The following is a 22,806-nucleotide window of genomic DNA, read 5'->3' as shown; positions in this document are numbered from 1 at the left end:
TCATTAATTTTGGAAAAGACAAAAGATTACTCAAAAATAGGTTCATTTAATTATTTCAGTGGCATTAAGCTGTAAATATTGTACAATTGTTTAAGAATTAGTCCTAATTTGTACTTCTCTTTTAATAGATTAGATTGAAAATTGATTTAAAACGTCGTATATCAGTAGTATTTATGGAAGATAGATCCAAGAAATGCAGTCAAAAATAGTTATTATATATTCAAATATACATGAAGATATGCCTAATATTGTCCTTAAGGTAACTAATTCAAGATGTTGAATAACTTCAAAGATTGCATCTTATTTTTGGCAAAAAAAATCAAAATTTCATTTGACTTCGAAATTATATGATATATTGCCTTAATTACAAATATAGCTAATCTTTCACGTTTAAATTAAGCTATATCTATTACTGCATGAGTAACTAACAAATTAATATTATACTATATAATAGTGATAATCAATCCGTTCCTTACAAATTCTCTTCTTCATCTTTCATTACGAGAGAGTAAAAGAAGAAGAAAAATGGCTGATCTTCCTCTAATGATAACTCTAATGACGGTTCTGATTTATTTACTTCCAAGCTGTATCAAATCGTCAGAGATTATTCTACCCAAATCGTTAAACCTCACCCTCCTAACCGATCCTTCCGCCATCTCCGCCGCCTCTCACGATTTTGGAAACATCACTACCGTGATACCCGGTGGCGTGATCTGCCCTTCCTCTCCCGCTGAGATATCCCGTCTCCTCAGCTACGCCTCTAACGGAGAAAGAAAGTTCCAAGTGGCAGCTCGCGGCCAAGGCCACTCCTTGAAGGGTCAAGCAGCAGTCCTCAACGGAGTAATCGTCAACATGACGTGTCTCGCTGGCGTAGTGATTTCAGATGACATGAAGTATGCTGACGTGGCCGGTGGGACGTTATGGGTTGATGTGCTGAAAAATACGGCGGAGAAAGGCGTTTCGCCGGTTTCTTGGACGGATTATTTGCATGTTAGCATCGGAGGAACACTGTCAAATGCTGGAATCGGCGGTGAAGTGTTTAGAAACGGTCCTCAGATTAGTAACGTCCTTGAGTTGGACGTTATAACTGGTACGTAAACGCTAAAAAATCTATTATATTAGATAGTTATTATAAGTTTTTTGGTGTGCATCTTTCATATTTTATAGTCATTATGTACTTTTTGCACCACACGCAATGAAATCTTCGAAACATAAAATTCGTAACGCATCTAATTAAGATACGTCTTTAATGATTAGTTTTGTCATCACAGATTCCCAACTGTTCGTATATGCGTGTGTATGTTTTTTTCTGATGCTCATGCATGACACATGCAAATGGAACGTTTTGATATTTTTGTTGGCTTTCAGTTTTCTTTTCTCCAACTATAAATGCTGTTTTTCTTTTGTCTATTTACCAATTATTCAAACATCATCATTATTACGTCAGATTGAAATGAAAATTGAGAAAATTGAAGCATTGGCTCAACCATATACTTTTAAATATTAGTATTTAGGTAGGTAAGATATATTTGTAGGTGTAAATTTTGTACCCTTCTTTGTCAAAAAAAAAGTTGTACTATGTTTTGATCTGTGACCGTTTTAACTCTTAATATTGTTGGAAAAAAAAACATATTTTAGTAAGTTTTATTTCCAAGTAAACAGTAAGGATTTTTATATATATTTATATATTTCAGGGAAAGGCGAAATGTTAGCATGCTCGTCACAGTTAAACTCAGAGTTGTTCTATGGAGTTTTAGGAGGTTTGGGACAATTTGGAATAATCACGAGAGCCAGAATTGTTTTGAACCATGCACCTAAAAGGGTACGTAACATCAATTTTAACCTTATACTAGAGCTTGACCCGCACGCCCGTGCGGGTACTTATTTCCATTTTATATACATGAATATTATTTAAATATTTATTATTTAATATTTTAAACATTTATCATATTTTAAAATGTTTATAAACATAATAATTAAATAGTTTACATGCTGCAAAAAAAATATTGATTTGTGCGATTTACTAAATCTTTATCAAATATTGACTCATTGATATATTTGAGTAATATTTTTTAACACGAAATCGTTTCACAAATGTAATAATATTTTAAATATTTTGATTAGATATAGGCCATGTGGCAAAATTTTTGTACATTAGAAAATAATATTTAATTATAAACATTAATATAAATAGATTCTTTTGTTGAAAATAATTAATAGTAACTGAAATGGTTAAATATATTTTAGAAATATTTGAAATATATATATTTTAGGCAAGATTTAGATAGACTAAAAATAAATATTCGATTATAAATAATCCATATTATTGTACAAGTAATTCAAAATATTTAATTCTTAACATGTATAGATTTTATTTTTGAAAGTAATTAATGGTAACCTTAATGGTTAAACATACATCTTGGAATATTCAAAATACATATATTTTAGACCTTACAAGCTAAATGTGTGAAAATTATATGATATTAGGAAAATATTACATAATATTATTAAAAATCATTTATAAATTCGATTTTTTCTAAAATCTAGCTGAATCATTTTAGGAAATATATTAAACACAAAATTTTAGGTGAAATTTATTTAGGAAATGATTTAGTAAAATAGAAAAAGATAAAATATCCATAAATATAGCTTCATTTAATACATCAATGGCATGACATTGTAAATGTAGTGAAAAATTAAGGGGTAATCTAATTTTGTACTCTCCTTTTAATAGATTAGATTTCTATCTATTAAGATCTTCGAATTTATTCAGCATTTACGAAATCTTTCTTGGCCAGTTCTTAAATTAGGAATTTCCTTTCATTTTCCTCTATATAGAAAATAAATTTTATTTTTTTGTACTTTAGCACCCCCAAATATGTCAAAATTTGAATTTCTATGAAATATTGTCAGCCTAGAACAATACATTCACATGGTTTTAATCGTAATAGAAAATATCAGTTATCAAAGGAAAAAATGAAAGAGACACACTACATAATTGGTTACACATTAATTAGATAACATTTCATAAAAGAAAGTATTTCGTGTTTTAGCAAAAAAAAGAAAAGAAAGTATTTCGTGGTTTTACACAAAGAGAGTTAGAGACGTATGGATCATAACGCATGTAGTTAGGCATACAATAGGTTTGGTACGAATTTAGAATCTAGTCAAAGGCTTGTTTTGGATTCATTTGAACAAAATCTATACATTGACTGAAAAAAGATATGGCCTATTGTTTATTGTAGTTTATAATCCTAGGACTTGTTAATATAGTCCAATCATATTTTATGCCTTTGCAAATCTAACTGATCTGTCAATATATAGATTTTTCATACAGTCAAGTTTAATAGTTTTGACAATCCACTTAAATTTGGGAATCTAATCTATGAATTTTGTTGGTAAGTTTGTTGACTAATTGAATTCTTACAACAGACGGTAAACCAATATATAGTTATTAATTTTAGCGTTTTTAGTAATTAAACCCCTCAACTAAAGATGAATCGTAAAAAAAAACCTCAACTAAAAATCCTGTGAAATAAACCCTCAACTTTAATTATGTTAACATATGTTACCCTCCGTCTAAAAAACACCGACGGAGGGTGACATATGTTAACGGTTTATAAGTTGAGGGTTTATAATGTTGAAAACTTTGTTGAGGGTCTTTTTTTACGATTCAAAAATAGTTGAAGGGTTTTATCACTAAAAGTCATTAAATATTATTAAATTATTTATTATCATTTGTACATTGTTTTAGATTGATTTATAAGCCTTTAAAACTAATTTATAAATTTTAATACATTAATATATTATAAAATTAATTTATACATCTTAAATTAATAATTTTCAACACTACTTACAACTTATTATAATTTCAAAATATTAAATTATTTTATATTTGGCAATAGTAATATAAAAAAATTTGTGTGTTTACATCGTCATTGTTAAATATCAAATAATTTAAAGTTTTCAAGTTATATTAAGTTTTAAGTAGTGTCGGAGATAATTCATTCATGAAGTCAATCTTTCTATTTAGAGTACGACGCACTTTTTCCTATTTTGATGATTTCTGTCATCGTTATATATTTGTGAGTGCTAATTTCTATGTAGGCGAAATGGTTTCGAATGCTGTACAGTGACTTCACAGCTTTTACAAAGGACCAAGAACGTTTGATATCAATGGCCGATGATGCTGGAGTTGATTATTTAGAAGGTCAACTATTCATGTCAAACGGCGTCGTAGACACCTCTTTTTTTCCACAGTCTAATCAATCTAAAATCGCTGATTTAGTGAAGAGCCACGGTATCATATATGTTCTTGAAGTAGCCAAGTTTTATGATGATCCTACACTTCCCATCATTGGCCAGGTACTACTACATTTATAAATTTTCATTTTATACACATACTTTTTTTTTTTTGGGTTGAAATTCTATACACATAGTTACACAACACACTATGGTCGTTTCTTCCATGTATCATCATTACCACATCAAAACATTCATCATCATTGCACCACATGCACATACACATAATCAAATTTAGTTTATTTTTGTAGGTGGTTGACATGTTAACTAGAACCCTAAGTTACCTGCCCGGGTTCATATCCATGCACGACGTGGCCTACTTCGATTTCTTGAACCGTGTAAAAGCCGAAGAAGATAAACTCAGATCTTTGGGTCTATGGGAAGTTCCTCATCCATGGCTTAACCTCTACGTCCCTAAGTCTCAGATACTCGATTTCCATAACGGTGTTGTCAAAGACATTCTTCTCAAGCAGAACTCGACCTCTGGCCTTACTCTCCTGTATCCCTCAAACCGAAACAAGTAAGCTTTCTAATCATAGTTTTCTTCAAGCACAACAAGTGTTGATATAATGATTTTTATTGTTATTATATAGATGGGACAATCGTATGTCGGCGATGGTAACAGATGAAGAAGATGTAGTCTATATAATCGGAATACTACAATCAGCTACCCCACAGAATGTGCCAGAAGTGGAAAGCTTAAACGACAGTATAATTAGGGTTTGCAAGGACTCTGGCATTAAGATTAAGCAGTACCTGATGCATTACACCAGAAAAGAAGATTGGGTTGAGCATTTTGGAACAAAGTGGAGTGATTTTTCCAAGAGGAAAGATCTGTTTGATCCCAAGAAACTTCTATCTCCAGGACAAGATATCTTTTGATTGAATATGTAACCGGATATCATAATAATAGAATTAAAATTAAAACTAGTGAAGAATTGCACCTTTCAAATCTTAAATCAAGAGCATGCCCAAAATCAACAACTAAAGAAAACAGTTCACGCACGCAGAGAACTTTCTTTAGAAAACTCGCACCTTTCAAATTCAAAACGAAATTGGTTAACGCAGTTTCTAATTTACACATCAATTGATTTAACCGGTCATTTCCCATACCAACACAGCATTTTATGATTATGGGAATAAATTGGGTAAAAATTTGACCAAATCGACAATAATTCAGACCAGTTCATTGAGACCACACATTACAAAATAAAAAATAAGACACAAACCAAACCAAAGAACAATTTTGTTTAAAAAACAAAAAAAACGACCACCCAAAACTTGATACTTGAATCATATAAACTAAGACCATGATTCTCCCCATATTAAGAAACACGACCTCGTCTCACAAAGACCAGACTCTTTTCTTTCTTCTCTTCTTCATAAATAAGCGCAACTCCTCACTGCTGCTTACACTCGGGTGGTCTCTCACCTTGTTGACCTTCCGCAAGCTGACTTCTTCCAGACTTCTGCTCACAGAAAAATAAATAAAGCTCAGGTTAGCAACATCACTTACATATTCAACATCAAAGAGATCAATATGGTCTTGACTTAGAGTGATTATCAAACCTTGTGCCCAGCTGATGACTGCAACAAAACAAACAGAAACCAACCCAAAAATAAGGCTCTTCAGAGGTTTAAATTATATAATAGAAACAGAACGTAAAAACCATTTAACCTCTCATATTATTACCTTCTTTCTGCTTTTCTTTCCTTGTTCTTCTTCCTCGTCCTCATCATCATCATCTTCGTCCTCCTCATCATCTTCCTCGTCCTCCTCATCATCATCATCTTCCTCAATCTCATCATCATCCATCTCAAGGTCATCTGGGTCAACGGCTTCCCCAGTGAACCATGACACCGCATGCGAGATGATTTTCTCTTTAATGGTTGATCTACATGATAAACAGCAGACAGATTCAGATCATGGAACTAAATTAAACAACGAAGAGAACCGAAAATGAAACAAAAAAGGTGCAGACCCTATATCATAGTCGTGCTCCATTTGGGCTTGGAGTTCTTCAGCCTGTGCAATAATAAATTATCATGGTCAACATATAACGCATTATGAAGTGCTAAATCAAAAACTTAAGCTGATCTTGGGGATGGCCATACCATGTCATCATCAAGATCCTCCTCGTCATCAGGAACTTGAGGGGGACTGAAAAAGTTGAAGAAACTCTCACACTCCTCAGTCTTAGTGATCGGCTTTGTGTTTTTGGATCCCTTCTTTGGCTTCTTTTTTAGGATCTTCTGAGTCAAACATTTTCCAGGATACCACTCAATCTCCGTCCTGAATAACATTTAATAAAGGATCAATAAGACTTCCTTGTTTTAAGTAATAAAAATAGCAAATGATAAGAAGAGCAAAAGATCATACCCAATGGCCTTCTCAAGGATAGGCTCATCTTCATCAATCATGTGATACGTCTTGGTCAAGACAGTGTTCTTGAAGTAAGGGTTCTCATCAAAGAAAAACTCGAGCTTGAACCCTTTTGGTTCTTCAACCCTGTTCCACTTGATGTCTTTGAGATACTTGAGAGCTCCTTCATCCCGCTCAGTTATCTAGAATATGAGGAACAAAAAACATCAATACTAAGAGAATCGCCTTATAAAAAAAAAAAAAAAAAAAAAAAAAAAAAGAGTATCCTAAGAACGGACCTCCTCAGCAGTAATTTCATTGTTCTTTAATGCAATAAGCCAGAAATCAGGCACTCCTTTCTCTGCAGGGAACGAAAAAACAAAACAGATGTTTGTAATCAATTAAAACATGATTTCACCATCACTGGAAACCAAAAACATAATCAGGTTTTAGTGTAAGCACACACCTTCAGCAGCTTTGTCTTCTCCTTGTTCAGTTTTTACTTCTTCTGGTGCACCTTCAACTTCAACCACACCGGTGACAATCTCAAATCGCTGTTTTACGTGATCAATGCGATAGGAAAGCAGAAAAACACATTAACTTCAGTTATAATCATACGACAGAGAGAAGTCTTGCTAAACTTGTATCTATCTGTCTTCTTCTGATAATAGGTTTGGAACGCAGAAAAGCATCAATATCAGTTATAGTCAAGTAGGGATACAAAAAAACGGAAAGAACACACAACAATATCAATATATATAAGTAAATAGCAAAAGAGAAAAGTGTTATTAATAAAACGTTTATTAGCACAGAATCGAAAAGATCATTTTGCATTACCTTGGTATAGAAAGGCTGATACAGTTTCTGATATTTAGCTTCTAGAGCTGCCCTCTCCTCGAAAAACTTTGATTCGATTTCATCATGTTGGTTCTGCAGTTCAAAACAAATAAGGAATCAGATATAATAACTCTGGACTCTACCAAAATGTAACTAGAGCAAACGATTTCAAACCAAATGCAAAAAGAGAAAAAAGACCATAATCAACCTGAATGTCTCTAAGAACCTCAACACGCTTCCTGACAGCAGGACTCAAGTTCTCAAGGACATCTGAGTGTTGTCCAGCCAAATTCTGCAACTTGTTCTGTGCAAAACGAAACAAAAAAAAAAAATCAGAGACAGAACAACAACAACCAAATCAATGTTATGCAGAAACAAAATCATCAAAGCAAAGTAAAGATGCAGAGACGGTTCTTAAACTTAAAATCCATAAAATCCATTGCTATGAATCATCTGAGTCAAATCAGTTCTCAAAAAATATGACTCAGACACAGAAAGAGAAAACAATCCCCAAACTGAAAAAAAAAAAAAATCACCTTAAGAGCGTTGACAAGCCCCGCTCGATCCTCCTCGTTAAGAGCTACAAAGCAAACAACAATAAGAATAAGCAATTTTCAATAAATCTAAAATAGAAAACAAAAGAATCAGGCGTCGTTCTAGAGATATGAAATATTACCGGCAGACATGTTCAAGTTGTTGTCCTTGTCGCTGCTCATCTTCGCAAGCAAGAGAGAATAGAGAGACTGGCGAAGGAAGATAGGAAGATAAAAAAGAAACCTTTTAAAACCCTAGTTTTTTGGGGGTTGACAGCCCAGCGACCCCAAAATTATTGAAAAAAAATGAGCAGACCGAAATAATTGGTCACACTTTTATAAAAAAAAAAAAAATATGTGTTTGATTTAACTGAAAAGGGTGAAATGGTAAATCGAATCGAACCGATATACAAATTAATCTTAAATAGAGTCCCAAATAACCGAATTGCACCGATCTGAACCGGCTCGAGAAGGCAGGGAAGTGGAGAGAGAAGTGACAGATGACCCACAGGCAAAGGTTTTCTTCTTCTTCTCCGTTGCTTGCTTAACCAAAAGGTAAAACGGTAACTGAACCGAACCGAACCGAACCGATATACAAATTAATTTTAAATAGAATCTCAAATAACCAAACTGAATCGAACCGAACCGGCTCGAGGAGAGAAGAGGGGAAAAAGTGGGACAAAAGACCGACCACAGGCAAAGCGACACGACACGCAAAGGTTTTTCTTCATCCTCCTAAACTCCGTTGCTTGCTTAACCAAAACACCCCCATTCGAATCTCTCTCTCACCAACTCTCTCACTTCCAATTAGTCCATCAACTACTCGATTCGCCGTACGTGAGAACCCTCTCGGAACATAACATTAGGATAGGTTTTTTCCAGAGTTGATTTTTGACCATGGAGCCTCGTTTTGGGAACAAGTTCCGACTTGGCCGCAAAATCGGTAGCGGCTCCTTCGGAGAGATTTACCTCGGTTCGTCGCTTCTCTCCACTCTTCTATCCACTTTCAGTTTTTTGATGACTTCTTATTGTGATTGCAGGAACTGATGTTCAGACCAACGAAGAGGTCGCTATTAAGCTTGTGAGTGTTTTCATACTCTTGTCCAAGTTCAAAGACTCCAACTTTACTTTTTGTTCAAAGTTGATTATTTTTAATTGTTGCAGGAAAGTGTGAAGACTGCGCATCCGCAACTGTCATATGAGTCGAGGATATATAGGGTTGTTCAGGGTGGAAGTATGTAAACCCCTTTTCTCTCTCTTTCTTTCTTTTCCGATTCCTCCTTGTAGAGTTTTTGTTCATTTCTTTTTTAATGAAATCATGAATAATGCATCAGCTGGGATTCCAAACATTAAGTGGTTTGGTGCTGAGGGTGACTACAATGTCTTAGTCATGGATTTGCTTGGTCCTAGCCTCGAGGATCTCTTTGGCTATTGCAACCGCAAGTTTACTTTGAAGACTGTTCTCATGCTCGCTGATCAGATGGTACTCTTGCTTTTACGATTGATTGCTTGCTTATTGTGCAACTATCACTGCTGAGTTTCACCAACTTGTTTTAGATAAACCGTCTCGAGTTCATCCATTCTAAATCCTATCTTCACCGTGATATAAAGCCTGATAATTTTCTCATGGGTTTAGGAAGGCGCTCAAATCAGGTTCTCTTTCTTCTTCATTAACTCTTTGGCGAAACTTTGATTTTTGGAATGTCACATTTGTTTGTTCTCTTTCTATTATAGGTCTACATCATAGACTTTGGCTTGGCTAAGAAATTTAGAGACAGCTCTACTCATCGTCATATCCCTTACAGGTAAAAAGATTTTCATTATCAGAGAGATGCAGCAAATTGGATTTTAAGAGTTTCAGTATTTTCCTGAGACTTGAGTTTGTAATTATCATTCAGGGAGAATAAAAGTCTAATTGGGACTCCGAGATATGCCAGCTTGAACACTCACATAGGGATCGGTATACTTCATCTATGAACCCTCCTGATTATCGCAAATCTTGTTCTCCCTTTCACGGGATAATTTGTCTTAATCCTAATCTTCTGTCCGTCTATACTTGGTAGAGCAAAGTCGGAGGGATGATGTAGAATCACTTGGTTATATTCTCATGTACTTCCTCATGGGAAGGTGAGAGAGTCGCTGCGTATTATACTATAGTCTTTGTTTTTTATATCTTGTTTCTTGTCCATCTCTTATCCTATTTTTCTTCTAGTCTCCCATGGCAGGGACTGAAAGCTGGGAACAAGAAACAGAAATACGACAAGATTAGTGAAAAGAAGGTTTCTACTTCCATCGAAGTAAGTTCTTCACTCAGAAAGTTATATGTGTCCATATACCAAGGAATAATGATGAGTCAGAGAAGATTGGTTATAGATAGAAATGTAACTTTGCGTCTATGTATTTCAGACGCTATGCAGAGGTCATCCAACAGAGTTCGCATCCTACTTTCATTACTGCCGCTCACTTAGGTTTGATGATAAGCCTGACTATGCTTATCTGAAGAGACTCTTCCGCAACCTTTTCATCCGTGAAGGTCATTCATTTCCTCTCAGGCTATTAAACTCATGAATAATCTTCTGCTGACACAAACTATTTTGGGTTTCTTTCTTGTTCGTCCCCAGGTTTCCAGTTTGATTTTGTGTTTGACTGGACGGTTCTCAAGTATCAACAATCACAACAACCTGGAAACCCTTCACCTCGTGCCAATGTACAGTTTTGTTAGTCTTGATGTTTGATCCCGTTCATGATACGCAGATGAATAGTGACAGATTATTTGATGCTTCTTTTGTCAGGATGGTGGTGTTGGGACTAGCTCTGGATTCAACCCTGCAGCCAGCAATGCTGAGAAACGTCCAGGTATGTATCCTTCTCCTAAACAAATGCAGGCAAGATAGTTATGTATATAGACTCAAGGCGTGTTTGTATTCCGTAGACTTCCCAAATCAGAGAACGAATCTTGATCTTAACCTGAAGCAGAAGACCAAGAACGTAAACGAATCTGCAACTGCAAAGGACAAGCTGGTAAGTTTTGGCTATGCTTCTTTTTCTTCTCTGGTGCATTTTTCGAATCAGGATGATTTAATCTTGTGATCCAAATGGTTTATCAGGTGCCTGGATCGTTCTTAGGTCGATCAGAAGGATCATCATCAAGAAGAGTTGTGGACTCAAGTAGTCGTGAACCGTTCAGTGGCGGGAGTGACAATGCAAACTATGAATCTGCACTCAAAGGCATTGATGGCTTGCGGATCAATAGCAAGGCAGGAGATGAGACTGCAGCGTTGCCACAATCAAATGGAGACGATACTACTCCTCGTGTAGAACCCAAAGCAAAGCTATCAGCCTGATTCGTAGATGAAAGCTTTAGAACATAACCGGTATTCACTTTTGTTGATTGCTTCACCCTTCTTGAAGGAGTTTGAAGGTTGTCTATGATTCTTCTGAAGAAAGGCTTTAAAGTTAGAGATTTGATATAAGGGAGGGATAAAATATATTTTTTATACCACAGTGCTTAATATATGATTCATTTGTCTTCTCCATTGTATAGAGAAAAACCTTCGTATTTTAAGTTCCCTCTATCTGATAATTATTTCAAAAGTTAAAACCCATTTTTTGGAAAGTGTTTTTGCTACAAACCTTTAACGTCAGTCTATAATTAAAATGATTTATTAGTTTATTATATTTCTTTTCCTGCATTTAAAATGTTGAATCATCATAGATGAACTGTATTTTGCCGATACATACATTGAAAGGCTTATTTTTATTTTTCTCGGTATTTTGGTAACCGTCAAAGATTATTACAAACATATATGAATGAAATTTTCTTTACAGGATAACAGAATCCAATTATCTCAGTCTACTTTTCTTTACGGGCTTGTTAAAAGACGAGAAATAGAAGATCCAATGAGTGAAAGAGACAAGAACTCAAAAGGATTCGTCTCTCTAAAGTCTTTATAACGCTACCAAAAGGATACAAAAACTCCCATCTTTCCAATTGACCAATTTTTTTCTGTGGAGTAAAAAGTCCTTCTCAGGACATGGATCCTTTGCGGTTCATCAGGTCATGGTAATAAAGAAGAACACACATGGGTTGTCCGAAAATGCAGAAGCTGAACCAGAAGATCATGTTTCCCACCTAATCATCCCATTCCAAAACAGAGTAATTTTAAAAGTATCAACAACACATTAAACATGCAAGTGGATCAGAAGAAAGAGTTTTATCTTTCGGGTTTAGAGAGCATACCATGGAGCCAAACCTTTCTTGTAAAAAGTTTGTGATAAAGACCAAAGGGACCTACGCAAAACACACTGAGTGGTCAGAAAATGAAAGAGTAAAAGAAACTTCCAGATTGTTTGTGAAGCTTGTCGGCAGAGGTTTTGTCAACTTATTTTTTTACCTGAAACATAATTCCCATGAAAGCCCATAGATTGAAGAGACGGCAAGGAACTGCGATGCATAACTGCAAGGAAATTTGTAAACAAGAGACTGTAAGTAAGAACAATGGTTTGAATTTCAGTGTCTCTTTCACAAGCGTGTTCTGTGTCTAGGCCCAGGGTGATGAAGAAGGTATATTTACCTCATGAAAGACTGCAGAGACTAAGAAAGCAATGATAATGGCGGGTACCTGGAACCAAAAAGAGTGGAGGGTCAAAGCTAAATTTCAATCATCGCAAATCACTTGTATAATATATGCACACTCACTTTTGGTATCTTGATGCGCAGGCACGGAAAGTATACATGTCGAACCATCCATTTATGAACAGGCTGTTAAAACAAAAACAAAAAGCTCTTCATCAGCTTTCTGCTTCTGCTTCTGCTTCGTATAGAAAAGAAGGCAATGTTTTAGGAAGAGAACCATACCATATTCCACATTCTCCAATACTGACAAAGGAACAATACATGGAAATTTGGTTAGTCATGTTACATACATCACGTCTTTTTAGTAAGAAAAGGTTAAAGATAACTCACATCTCCAACGCTTTTTGCATTCCACCAATCTTTGTAGAATTCACGGTCCCCGAAGCAGAGCAGCTCTGCCAATATGTTTAACCTGCGGACAAGAACAATGCAAAGAGATTTGTGATCAGAAAAACCTACACTTATTAATTTCTTCATGAGATATATATCCTTTTTCTGTTGTTCATCTTTGGAAATTATGTTGAGAGAGAAGGGATCACGGCATACATACCAAAGGTGGAAGAAGCAGTAGAACATGCAGAGCCACACATATAGATTTGGAACTGAAAGCTTCAACACTCTTTCAATAGCGTATAGAAGATCCCCTTTCAACGGATGCTTTGAGTTCCTTACAATAGGATTTATATACTGCCAAAGAAGTAACAAAAGAAGATGAAGCCAAGCGGTCGAATGTGCAGAAATGGTGACTTTCACAAGGATTTATAATAAAAAGAAAGATGTTGAAAACGCACCTGCTCTATTATAAATCCCATGAGTCCAGTGAATATGACCAGTTTCGCAAATTGACGAGCCACCCAACCCTTCCGTATACATGGGGAACGTGGATAGCTTGGCTGGGAAAAGCATAGATGCGAGGTTTAAACAAAAACCGTTCACAAGTGTAAGAATGTTTGATGCTATTAGCTGAAGACGTATCTCATTACCTGATAACACAGTGTAGGAGCAACCATGAAATACGCCAAGCTCTTCAAGCTAACATGGTAGGAGATTTCAGGATCGACCTAAAGTTTATAAACAGTATCTAGTCAAACTAGTAGCACAATGCAAGTGACTGATAAATCTTAGTTCTATTACCTTATCAGCTGAATTAGCTAGGGTTCTTATGTCGTAGCTAGTATGAGCGTAAGAAACCAACTTCAGCCACACAATGCAAGTGAGCAGCATCAACGTGACACCTGACAAGAAGGCAGAATCACACCTGTCCGTTTCCAAGATCATCAAATTAGCCAACTAAACTTTAAAAAAAAAAAAAGAGCATCGCACCAGAAACACCACCGTAGCTTAATCCTCACCTCAGTGTGACGTAGACTGGATACAAGACCTCTGTCAAGGTTATAATAACATGAAGAATGATGGCAACCTTCAGTATTTTATCAGTAAGAAACTTATAAGTTCTTCAGGATACAAATTTGTCCTCGATAAAGGGAAGACAGTAGTTTACTCACAGGCTCAGATATGAATCTCTGAAGTACCATTTTCTCGACCGTGAAGGCAGCCAAAGGAAAGATCGAAAGTGAAAGACTGCCACATAAAAAAATTCAAACTTTATATGAATCCGAATCGCAAAATTCATCATTATATGTAATAAAAGAATGTTTACCAACACATGAAAAGCGGCCAGTCTCGCAGGGATGTAGAACTAAACCAAAAATCAGTTCTGATCAACCAACCGTACTACAGGAACGATAGCAAACAGTAAGTTCTCAGCTCTATACAAAACCTGAAGCAAGAAGAGAGAGAAGGAAGGAAGTAACCTTCATGAGGTTTTCGATGATGAGTCTACTGTTAACGGCAACAAGAACAACTACGCAGAGGTTGAACAACCCTGCATGGCTCTGCCGTCACATGAAAAAATCAATCTGAGCAAGTCATTCAAGAAGAGATATCATCAAATAGAATCTGAGATGATTACTTGTTTGAAGATAGCGTCAGAGCTGAGAGGACTCTCCCTCGTCCTCCGATGAGCTGGAACCGACGGCCGATACGTAAACCTTACATCGCCGTTTCCTCCTCCTCCTCTTCCGCCGGATTCCCTAGTTTCGGTATCTCCGCCAGCTAAGTTCGCTGTTCCCTGAGCCTCCTCCTCGACAGCGGAATCAACCCGATCCCTCGCGTCTTCGGCCGCCGCAGCTCCAACATCGTCTGACGGGGAAGTATCGGAGATAAGTCCGTTGGAAGAATCCGATCTCGATTTACGACGATGAAGCCTGTCGAGATCCGCAACGCCGTTCTCCGTCGGCACAGCGACGCCTCCAGAATCCAAAACCGCCATTTTTTTTATATCAAAGGGCGTTTTTAGGTTCTAGACACAGAGAAAGCGAAAAGCATGCAGAGGAAAACGGTAAAAAATGATTACAGTGGAGAGAATCAGAATCTAATGGAAAGGAAACAAAAGGAGGATTTTTGAAAAGATTGTTGAAAAATAGAAAATTGCTTATAAATCGGTTTATCGTGTGTCTCTTTCCTGCAAAGGGAATCAAACTTCTTTTTTTTTTTAGAAGTGGAGAAAAAAAGATTCACGAGAGAGAAGAAGAGAGGGAAGAAGATGACAGCAACAATTATGGTGACAGAAAATAGCGGTGGGAGATATTTCTCTTATTTATAGGATTTTTTTCTATTATTTTTTTCTTTCTAGTTTTTGCTTAACCCTCTCGTCGGAAGAGAATATATTCATCCATTGCCACGCAATTTCCGAAAGTTTAATATACCACAATTTGCTAATGTAGATATTATTCAATTATTTATTCTAAATAAGCTTAATAAAAGTATGTGTTATTTAGGTTTGATGATTATATATTAGCTTTAATGCTATATTCCAAAATTTAATTTTTACTGGACAACAGTTTTTTTTTTTTTTAATATTCATATATATAAGTATATATTAATAACAGAATATCATAATTGTTGCAATTTATTACCTGTTTAAGAAGATTAAAGTATTGATTGACAAAGCATTAGCATAAACATTGTGCTCTTTATTATCTAATCAATAATTTTTAAAAAATATTTAGAAAAGTATTTCGAATAATGCTCTCTAAATTTTCTTCGTTCAATGCTCTCATACGGAGATTTTGAGAATATTTGCATATAAAATATATAACAATAAAAAATATAAATTTAATTAATATATTTTATTTAATAGTATCAAAAATTTATGTTTATATCCAAAAACAAAATTTCTATTTTTAAAAATAAAATTTTCAACTTTTTAAAAAGAATAATATTTTACGTTTAAAATATAATATAATTTATATAATTAAATATGATCATTATTTTTAATAACAAAAACATAAACTAATATATATTAATACATTATAAATATATCTATATTATTTAAAAATAAATAAATTACATATCTTATATAATTTTTATGATAATTTTTATATGAATCATTTACTATTTTACCAATCACATCAATGAATACATAAACGAGAGTACGTAGCTTTTACAACATACTGCTACTACTTTATCAGCAGCTATACCGATCTTGGTTTTAGAAAATATAATTTTGGCATTAGCTACCGCGTTGAATCTTTTCACCGGTTTTATTAAAATATATAGTGCGTATAACTAAAGATTCAACATATCTAATAAATATTTTTACACCAGAGCATCTCCAATCCACTCCTATATTTGCTTCTATAATAGCATTTAGAATTAAAATCATTCCAACCCTACTATATTTCTTCCTCTAAAATAGAGATTGCTATTTTCACATCTATATTTAGAGGAAGAAATAGCATTCTTCTATAATAGAAGAATATTTTTTTATTTACAAAATGATCCTTTAACAATTATAACCAAAATAAATATTTTTTAGTGAAAATTTACTGTTTATATAAATATATAATCATACTTTTTATTTACATAATAGTTTCTATAAAAATATTCAATGTAAATAATATCATAATTTTATGAGTGTTACACTAAATTGGATTGGTTTTCAACTTTCACAAATAAAAGATACTATTTGTAAAATTAGAAAAGAATATATCAAAAATATTCCTTTTTAGAGGAAGAAATAGAGGAATATATTGAAGACAAGCCCATCTATATTATTGAGTTTTTTTATTTTAGAGAAAAAAATACGGGAATAGGCTGGAGATGGTCCAAGTAGTCTCTCCCCTTTTTACCTAGTCTGGCTTTTGTAATCATGTGAAAGTTTACTGTCACGCAGAAGTAATATTTAAAATCTCTCTTATTAAACAGTACTACATCTCAATGGAACAGAGAATACTGTTACTGTCAGTGAAAACAATGACATGCATTGGTGGTGTGTTCAAATCTGTACCTTTGACCCCCACTTTGCCTTTACATCTCTTTACGCATAAACTTGTTAAAGCATTATTATTGACTTATTCTTCATAATACTAAATTACTAATGTAATTTGAGTAATGCAGCTGATGATATAGACAAATCTCAATCCCTTATTAACAAAGTTATTTTGGAGAAGATAAGATTAGTTATTAATTTATTTAGATACTGATGTGTTCTTCTATTTTTAAAAGAACAGTATCAACAGAAAAAGTCATGTAGTCATCTAAATAATACAATGTAAACGATTGCTATTTAGCATTCGTAGTTTAATGGTCAACTCTGTCTTTTTGTAATAAACAAATTATTAATGGTTAATAAAGTATTTGATATATTTTTCGTGACAGTTATATAAGAAAACTAGATGATAACTCCCTCCTCAGTAACAGAAAATCAAAAGGAAGTTCATTAAGCTTCTCTCATTATCATAAACCATGTACGAGATCAGACTTAACCGGGCCCAATGGCCTTGAAGAACAATTCATATTCAAAACAACTACTGAAGTAACTGAACCACCAACCGGTTCAAATAATTTGCTATAGACATATTAAACCGAATCGGACCAAAAATACTACTGTTCCCTTAACCATCTCAGAACATTTGTGAAACCGGAATCTTGAACTCTTTTTCAGGTTCAAGAACCTAAGAAAAACAAAAGAAAGTTTGATTCTAACTTCTGACAATAATCTGGCTGAAATATGAAATATAAAGCTTTAGCATCCCTATTATAGTTACCTCTTTAGGGTTATTGGGCCATACCGAGAAACTGTAAAGAGATTTACAAATGAGCTGCTATGAAACGTGCATAGGGATGGCTTCCAAATTGAGAGACATCAACAAGACCTTCATAACCTCCCACAGCAACTACCTGTTGGATGAAAAGAAAGGGATCAGAAACTTACTCCTGCTGGATGCAAGGATATAGAAATGCTGAAGTAGGAGCACGCTGAATTTGAGAAAGCAAAGCTCCATTTAAGTCCAAACGTCTTAGAAGTGGTTCTGCTCCTACACTTAAAATCTGGATTGTGTGATATTATGAGTTAAACACCACAAACCAAAAGAAGGGAAAAAAAAAAACAATTCAACCTTTACAAAGGAATTAAGACTATATGTTCATCAGTGTTTCCTGTTTTCAAGTTCAGCATATATATTATTTTTTTATCAATGTCAGCTGCCTTGATGTTCCTGACTATCATAAACCAAAAAATGATGAAGGGTGAATCAATTACTCTGTAACCAAGCAATAAAAATTCCTCAAGTGAAATTACAATTCAAACCTGAGGATCAACAGAAATGGCATTGGTGAAAGAGCAACCCAAGGACATCTATAAGAAAAGAAAAAGAACTGTGGATTTTCATGGCTGAGGCCATTGCCATCCGGTCGGCAGTAATGTATGCTGCCTCTTCAAATGTTAAATCCGTCATGATCCGGAGTGACTCATGTATGCTGCCTCTTCAAATGTTAAATCCCTCATGATCCGGAGTGACTCTCAATCCCTTGTCAAGATGATGAAGGAAAAATGCTCATATTGGAAATTTTATTTGATATCTACTACTTTAGTTCTTCCTTTGATGTCATATCTTTTGTTTATGTACTTCGGTTGAGGAATGTGCAGGCTGATTCAGAGGCAAAATCAGCCCTCTCATTTCTAAATTCATCCTCCCTTGGTGGAGTGTAAACTCTTTTATGAATGAATGCATTTGTTTGACCAAAAAAAAAGAACTGTGGCTCTAATGCATTTGTACATCTCTGAATAAACTCCTCACGAGTACATTGGGATACGAGCGAGTTCATCAAATGGAGAGCTTCGGTTCCAGCGACGACGAAGACCGTCTGGATTAGAGTTTGGACCCCAGGCGGTTCGAATCACGGTGCGCGTACGTATCTCTCGTTCCTTCGAAGTTGCATATCTCTATTCTTATCGTTTCCGTACATATTGTTCTGAATATTTGAAATTCGAAAAATTAAAACGCCGACTGTGGGTAATGAACCCACGGCCACAGGATTAAAAGTCACGCGCTCTACCACTGAGCTAAGTCGGCTACACGTTTGTATAACCCGTTATAGCTAAATATCATTATTTAGTCGAATTTATTTTATTTCTCCAGAAAAAGATAACAATTTATTCAATAATTTAATTTTATATAAATCTGTTCAAAATGATGTACTGTTGGAAAAATACTAAAGAAAATCATCTGTAAAGTCTACAATGCTTGTGTTTCAGGATTGGGTCTCTCCAAGATAATCTTCATAGACTTGGGTTTGCATATATTGAAATTCGGATGTTCAAAAAGAAAAGAAAAAGCATATATTGAAATGGGCAATTCTCCTGAATAACCATTTTCAAGTTTTAGTCACAAAAATAGACTACAAAGAGGAAAATGACCAAAATATTTTATTTAATAGGTAAAAAGATTCTAATATCCTAGATATATTAAAAAATAAAATAATAATAATAATAATAAAAAAAAAAAAAAAATTTATATAGTTTTAGATTATATGTTTCCAAATTCGAACTTTTTTATAATTTTTTTTTATTTTTTTGAAAGTTTTCTTTTTGTAATTCGAAAATACATTTTGAAACTGTTTTTAAAAATTTTATTTTCAAATTTTTAATATTTATTTTTTATTTTAAAAAATTTTAAACCTCAATCCTAAATCTCCACCTCTTAACTCTAAACCCTAAAGTTTGGATTAGTTAACCCTAAGAATGTACAAGGCCGTGCCTGACATTTGCAAAACTAGAAGTGATGGAAAAAAAGAACTTCAAATAATAATGAGCATTAGTTAGGTTTCGAACCCAGGACCCCGAACAGTTAAACTCAAATAACACTTGCTTTCACCATCTCTACTACCTAAACATTTGAGAAATTGGCCCCAAAATTGTTTTTATATTGATCGGCTCTCAAGCAAATGTTTGATGGGCTTGTATCCAGGCCCGACCTTGGGGGTATAAATGTATATTTACTTTTTTAATGAAACATTTTGGTCATTTTGATCTTTATAGTCTATATTTGTGACAAAAAAATTTTTTATTGCTATCCTATGGTATTTATTTCACTATTGAAATTCTAATATAATAATTGGATTGCTTTGATTTCTATCGGGAAAGGGGTTTCTACCACTAAGTCCTGGTCTGGGCTTTGGACCATTCAATTTACGTAGTAATGCAGTAATAGATGATATGACTACTTTTTAGCAGAACACATAAATTTTTTTTTTTTTTGGTGTAAATGTTAAGAAGGACACATAAAGTTCATTTCGGCTACACACAAATGTTTGTTGTGTATCTTAGTATATCTATATAATTTTTACACACCAATATGTATAGTATCTCCATAAATACCTAAATCCTTGTAAGAAATCTCACTTAAGAAGACGGGATGAGGTAGCTCATTTGGTAAGGACCCTGTGGGTCAATTGTCATGCTCACGGGTTCGACGCCAGGCGGAGGCGAACTGCCCATTCTGTCACCAAATGCGGTACTGGGTGTTAGGTCTTGTCCCCAGCACAGGTAAAGCCCTCCCGGGTGAAGTGGACCGCTGCCTAACCGGGCCCAGGGGAATGACTCACGTAAGTGAGGAACCCCTGGATTATCAAAAAAAAAAAAAAAAAAAAAAATCTCACTTAAGAATTACTAACAAAGTCAGTAAATGTTAGATTGCTAACCTATTTTATAACCAAGTGATCACATTCGTTTGTAGACCTTTGAACACTTTTAAGATTCGTTATTAAATGGCTAATATATTTAATCATATATTACAATTTATTTATATCAATTAAAACTTTAAATATTTTTATATTATACACATATTCAAGGTTAATAGCAATCTCATATAGAAATGTTGCTAATAATGAATAGTATATTTTGATCAAACAATTTATATGATGTTTGCTACATTCAAAGTTACATTCAAAGTTACACTGCTAAGCTTCCTAATAGCCAATAATAACAAATATTTTAGGGGTTATTCTATCTGTGAAATGTAATGTTTAGTTGTTACAAAATAAACGGCTAATATGTTTCATATCACTAGTAAAAATCCACCGCATAGCCACTACAATATCGTGGCTATAGAGCAAATATTCGTGGTTACAAAAAAAATCAGCCATGCTTATTTGTCCGAAAATTACAGTGGCTATAGCCTTGTGGCTAAAAACAATCGTGGCTAATCGTGGCTAATAGCCATGCTTTTACCACACGTGTTTTCGTTGCTCTTTTAGCCACAGTATTAATAAAAAGTGTGGCTATATATAGTGGCTACCATAGCCACGGTTTTGTCATTTTCTTTATCGTGGCTGCTTTAGCCACGGTGGTGCTACTATTTTCTTAGTTGCTATTCTAACCACGGTTGTGTCACGAATTCATTTGGTTTACGTAGCCACGACTTATCCACTGTGTTTTAGTGGCTTTGTAGTAGCCACCGTTTTTTAAAACATTTCGTTTTATTAGTTTTAATTAGCCAATTTTTCATATTAGATATCCATTCAAATTATTAAACATTGCACATTCAATAAACACACAACTTCATATATATATATAAAAGATAGTCTTAGGTTCAACATTCATAAAAACTTACATAGACAAGGTTAAGAGTTTTGAGTCTAAGAAGACACCTTGTTACAAAAGAGGTAATAAGATAAACAACCAACTTCTAAATGCCATTGGGAGGATTAGGCTGACCAGTTGGTGCTTGAGGCTGATCAGAAGTCTGTTTAGTAGGTGCTTGCGGGGGCCTAAGTGTTTGGAGGAGCTGATTGATTGCTTCCCTTGTTGCTGCAAACTCTTGCCTCATGTCTGAGACATCCTGCTTCACCCCAGCAACGTCCTGCTTTACCCCAGCAACATCAGCAGTGACATTTTGGAGGCTTGTCTCAAGACCGCCCACACGCATCTCCGGCTCCAGGTTGCGGACAAGACCATTGGGGACGCGTGAAGAAGGCATTGCTCCCTGTATTGTTCACTGCCCAGTCTGTAAACATATCCCCTCTTACTCTTAGCATTCTGTAAGAGAAATGGAAAAATATTCAAAACCAAGCAAGACCAAACAGAAGCTAACACAAGGCAATTTGATCAACTCTGGTAACACAATCAACATTGTTAACAAATTGATCATATGTAATGAAATTTTCAAAACAGAACAGAACATAAAAAATTCCCGAGAATGAAAATGTTAAGTGATCATACCTTCAGATAACCTTTGTTTAACATGAGGCGAGAAGAAGCAGATGATGCACTTGGACTCCCGGGCGATTCTTCAGTGTTAGAGAGCTGTGTGGCTTCCATCTCGGCCTGAGTTACCAGTTCTTCAGCATGATAGTCCACAAAAGTCTCATCTGGTCGGGAGTGTGTCTCCCTGACAAAGGCAGTGTAGGATGGTGGTTCTCCCGAACTGCAAAAAAAAACTAAGCCAGCGTTGTTCTTTCCATCTCCATTTTTTTTTCACCTTTCCCCACCTAAATTTAAAGTCAACATTGGTGATACGGCTTCTCGCAAGCTTCCTTGATGCACCTCTAACCGACAATATGATTTTTTGCTTGGCTGGTTAAACAAATGAAAACCACATACACGATTAGATTGCCAAAACTTTTGCCGGGCTAATATATATTATAGTTGGAGTAACGAAATTTTCCTCCAACCAATATTATATGTACACATCTAAATAACCATTTCTAAATAATGAAATGGATTATCTTATTGACTCTTTGTTAAATGTCCGAAATTTTGATTGAAATCTCTGAAAATTTTATTTGTAAAC

General features: G+C 34.7%; 4 protein-coding genes, 1 long non-coding RNA gene and 1 other non-coding gene across 7 annotated transcripts; 2 read left to right on the top strand and 4 right to left on the bottom strand.

Moving 5' to 3' along the window:
- The first annotated feature begins 338 nt into the window (after window positions 1–338).
- On the top strand, window positions 339–5,232 carry LOC106409476 (cytokinin dehydrogenase 2). The gene is made up of 5 exons (XM_013850107.3): window positions 339–1,090; window positions 1,695–1,822; window positions 4,108–4,365; window positions 4,554–4,822; window positions 4,896–5,232. Exons 1-5 carry the CDS (start codon window positions 526–528, stop codon window positions 5,182–5,184), a joined length of 1,509 nt encoding a protein of 502 aa, XP_013705561.1. The 5' UTR covers window positions 339–525; the 3' UTR covers window positions 5,185–5,232.
- Window positions 5,233–5,425: 193 nt separating this feature from the next.
- Window positions 5,426–8,400, bottom strand: LOC106411367 (nucleosome assembly protein 1;2-like). Of its 2 annotated transcripts, XM_013852116.3 has the most exons (12): window positions 8,178–8,399; window positions 8,038–8,081; window positions 7,710–7,805; window positions 7,502–7,594; window positions 7,131–7,218; window positions 6,964–7,025; window positions 6,683–6,867; window positions 6,418–6,595; window positions 6,285–6,328; window positions 5,996–6,197; window positions 5,872–5,889; window positions 5,426–5,771 (listed from the first exon to the last, which is right to left on the bottom strand). In XM_013852116.3, the coding sequence occupies exons 1-12, from the start codon at window positions 8,215–8,217 to the stop codon at window positions 5,703–5,705; spliced, it is 1,119 nt and encodes a 372-aa protein (XP_013707570.1). In that variant the 5' UTR covers window positions 8,218–8,399; the 3' UTR covers window positions 5,426–5,702. The 2 variants fall into 2 exon arrangements, with proteins under 2 accessions (XP_013707570.1, XP_013707571.1); XM_013852117.3 differs by lacking the exon at window positions 5,872–5,889 and having other exon boundaries at window positions 8,178–8,400.
- Window positions 8,401–8,748: 348 nt separating this feature from the next.
- On the top strand, window positions 8,749–11,565 carry LOC106407129 (casein kinase 1-like protein 5). The gene is made up of 14 exons (XM_013847930.3): window positions 8,749–9,007; window positions 9,075–9,115; window positions 9,199–9,268; window positions 9,369–9,517; window positions 9,592–9,687; window positions 9,769–9,839; window positions 9,933–9,994; window positions 10,098–10,161; window positions 10,247–10,331; window positions 10,441–10,567; window positions 10,656–10,741; window positions 10,827–10,890; window positions 10,967–11,055; window positions 11,142–11,565. The coding sequence occupies exons 1-14, from the start codon at window positions 8,932–8,934 to the stop codon at window positions 11,376–11,378; spliced, it is 1,317 nt and encodes a 438-aa protein (XP_013703384.1). The 5' UTR covers window positions 8,749–8,931; the 3' UTR covers window positions 11,379–11,565.
- Window positions 11,566–12,061: 496 nt separating this feature from the next.
- LOC106375527 (diacylglycerol O-acyltransferase 1) lies at window positions 12,062–15,002 on the bottom strand. The gene is made up of 16 exons (NM_001315923.1): window positions 14,643–15,002; window positions 14,485–14,565; window positions 14,331–14,404; window positions 14,176–14,251; window positions 14,023–14,090; window positions 13,805–13,928; window positions 13,654–13,731; window positions 13,462–13,563; window positions 13,221–13,357; window positions 13,001–13,082; window positions 12,893–12,913; window positions 12,734–12,796; window positions 12,609–12,656; window positions 12,429–12,491; window positions 12,275–12,325; window positions 12,062–12,166 (listed from the first exon to the last, which is right to left on the bottom strand). Exons 1-16 carry the CDS (start codon window positions 15,000–15,002, stop codon window positions 12,062–12,064), a joined length of 1,533 nt encoding a protein of 510 aa, NP_001302852.1.
- A 1,600-nt stretch (window positions 15,003–16,602) lies between these two features.
- On the bottom strand, window positions 16,603–19,318 carry LOC106436344. Its single transcript, XR_007329292.1, has 3 exons — window positions 18,324–19,318; window positions 17,782–18,051; window positions 16,603–17,688 (listed from the first exon to the last, which is right to left on the bottom strand). It is a non-coding gene; the product is annotated as an uncharacterized LOC106436344 (long non-coding RNA).
- Window positions 19,018–19,089, bottom strand: TRNAK-UUU. Its single transcript has one exon. It is a non-coding gene; the product is annotated as a tRNA-Lys (tRNA).
- Window positions 19,319–22,806: the final 3,488 nt, after the last annotated feature.

The sequence above is a fragment of the Brassica napus genome, chromosome C9 (genome assembly GCF_020379485.1).
Source record: "Brassica napus cultivar Da-Ae chromosome C9, Da-Ae, whole genome shotgun sequence".
Lineage (NCBI taxonomy): Eukaryota > Viridiplantae > Streptophyta > Magnoliopsida > Brassicales > Brassicaceae > Brassica > Brassica napus.
The sequence above is the reverse complement of the archived record's forward strand: the minus strand, read 5'-3'. Positions and strand labels throughout refer to the sequence as shown.